Raw genomic sequence first — 2048 nt, forward strand, 5'->3', positions numbered from 1 at the left:
TGAATTCAGTGCGGTATTTATTTATACCTCTCAGTTTTGAACATTTTTAGATTATTTCATACTTTTCTAAATAATTTTGACTGCTACAAATTGATAAACCATTATCAAAATGATACATAGTAAAGGATAAGCGTTGGTAGCCGGTGCCTATCATTGACTGGCTTTATCAGTCAATAGTAGTCAGAAAATATGTGCAATATAATCATTTTTACAGACAGGTATTGTGTTTGCCAGTTTTATTGGACTTAAAACGAGAATTAAAATTTCGACTGTGTGTGTGTATTCAGACGTCACTTTCATTTTTTTGCACCTGAAAAATATATAACCATCAAATATTTGACTGAATCTATAAAGCGTTTGATTTATTAGATTTTGCACAGACTGGATCTGTATATATGAATAATTACAGCTTGAAATGGATCGATAGCGACATGCTTACGCTGCGTGCTCTCGTAAAACTGACATATCTTTGAAAATGCAAAAAATTGTTTTCTACATTCAATGTGCATTATATAAAACTAAACTGACGATAAACTTGAATAATTTATTTGAATCAAATAAGACATTTGACACCAATCATCGAAAATACTTCTTAGTTCAATAAATAACAACTAAATGCATTCCCTTCGAAGTATTTATTGAGAAAAAAAAATACAATTTTGTATTCAAATCAATCGAGTTCGAAGAAGATTCGCTTTAGATGAACTATGATTTTAAACGGTTAAATTCCCGATAAACTTTTAATCCATGGACGAACGGATGTAATTCGACCAAAGACTCCAGGATAGTTTGGCGCACCACAATCTTTCCCCCAACTCACCTAGGTGGAGATTACAAATTAAGTATTGTATACATATTTCTGCAGTTATGCACATATACAACTTACAACTCCAATCACAACACGATCTCCATCACTTTCAACAGATAATGGGCCGCCGCTATCGCCATAGCATGGGCTTTTTCCGCCTTTGACAAAACCAACACAGATCATTCGATCGGTAATCGGTCGGCCATAGCCTTTGTATTGTTCGCTACAGTACTCTTGATTGGCAATGGGAATATAGACGGCACGGAGTACTTCATTCGAATCACTTGAGTTTTGCGTTGCTCCTAATGAACAAAAGAATATTTTCCTTTAAGATGCTTCAAATACTTAGTTCGATTTTTGTTACCCCATCCTGAAACCAGCACTTCGACTCCATCTGCAATTTTAATATCTTCGCTTGGTAGGGCGATTGGTTTCACTGCATCCCCAAATGACAGTGGTTCGGCCAGTTCTAACAGCGAGAAGTCAAAATCGGTGATGCTGGCATTGTATTTCTCATGACGGTAAACCTTCTTCACTTTGATAGTTGAACCACCGCTTGCGTAACGCGATGAGCCAACACGAACGTAATATGATCCGGTGCTGAAATACAAGATCACTAGCGAGTTATTCCTTCTGCCTCTTCTAAACTGAAGCCGCTGAATATTACCTGTTAGTACAATGGGCCGCGGTCAATACCCACTCCTTTCCAATGATTGACCCACCACAATTATGCGATGTGCCAACTTGAAGTGACACCTGCCATGGTTGTTCTTCGATGGACGTCTCGAAACCGCCAACAATTAGTCGAACATCGACAGGACTTGCTACGATTCAATAATGACATGAGTAAAGCAATGATAGAATTTCTCGAAGTTACAACTTTACCTGATGCCAGTCCGATCACGAATCCAATGAGCAACAACTTGAACATTTTAAATTGGTCAATGGTTGATTTTCACAAACTAGTTCAGTAGCTCTTTAACTGAACTCACTGCATGAATTGAATTCAGTGCGGTATTTATTTATACCTCTCAGTTTTGAACATTTTTAGATTATTTCATACTTTTCTAAATAATTTTGACTGCTACAAATTGATAAACCATTATCAAAATGATACATAGTAAAGGATAAGCGTTGGTAGCCGGTGCCTATCATTGACTGGCTTTATCAGTCAATAGTAGTCAGAAAATATGTGCAATATAATCATTTTTACAGACAGGTATTGTGTTTGCCAGTTTTA

General features: G+C 36.6%; 1 protein-coding gene across 1 annotated transcript; it reads right to left on the reverse strand.

Moving 5' to 3' along the window:
• Positions 1 to 584: 584 nt before the first annotated feature.
• LOC129579866 (trypsin 5G1-like) lies at positions 585 to 1830 on the reverse strand. Its single transcript, XM_055470047.1, has 5 exons — positions 1694 to 1830; positions 1476 to 1632; positions 1173 to 1408; positions 887 to 1110; positions 585 to 820 (listed from the first exon to the last, which is right to left on the reverse strand). Exons 1-5 carry the CDS (start codon positions 1737 to 1739, stop codon positions 722 to 724), a joined length of 762 nt encoding a protein of 253 aa, XP_055326022.1. The 5' UTR covers positions 1740 to 1830; the 3' UTR covers positions 585 to 721.
• Between the last annotated feature and the right edge of the window lie 218 nt (positions 1831 to 2048).

The sequence above is a fragment of the Sitodiplosis mosellana genome, unplaced genomic scaffold, assembly GCF_009176505.1.
Source record: "Sitodiplosis mosellana isolate CC-2019 unplaced genomic scaffold, AAFC_SMos_1.0 Smas_scaffold_6697, whole genome shotgun sequence".
NCBI lineage: Eukaryota > Metazoa > Arthropoda > Insecta > Diptera > Cecidomyiidae > Sitodiplosis > Sitodiplosis mosellana.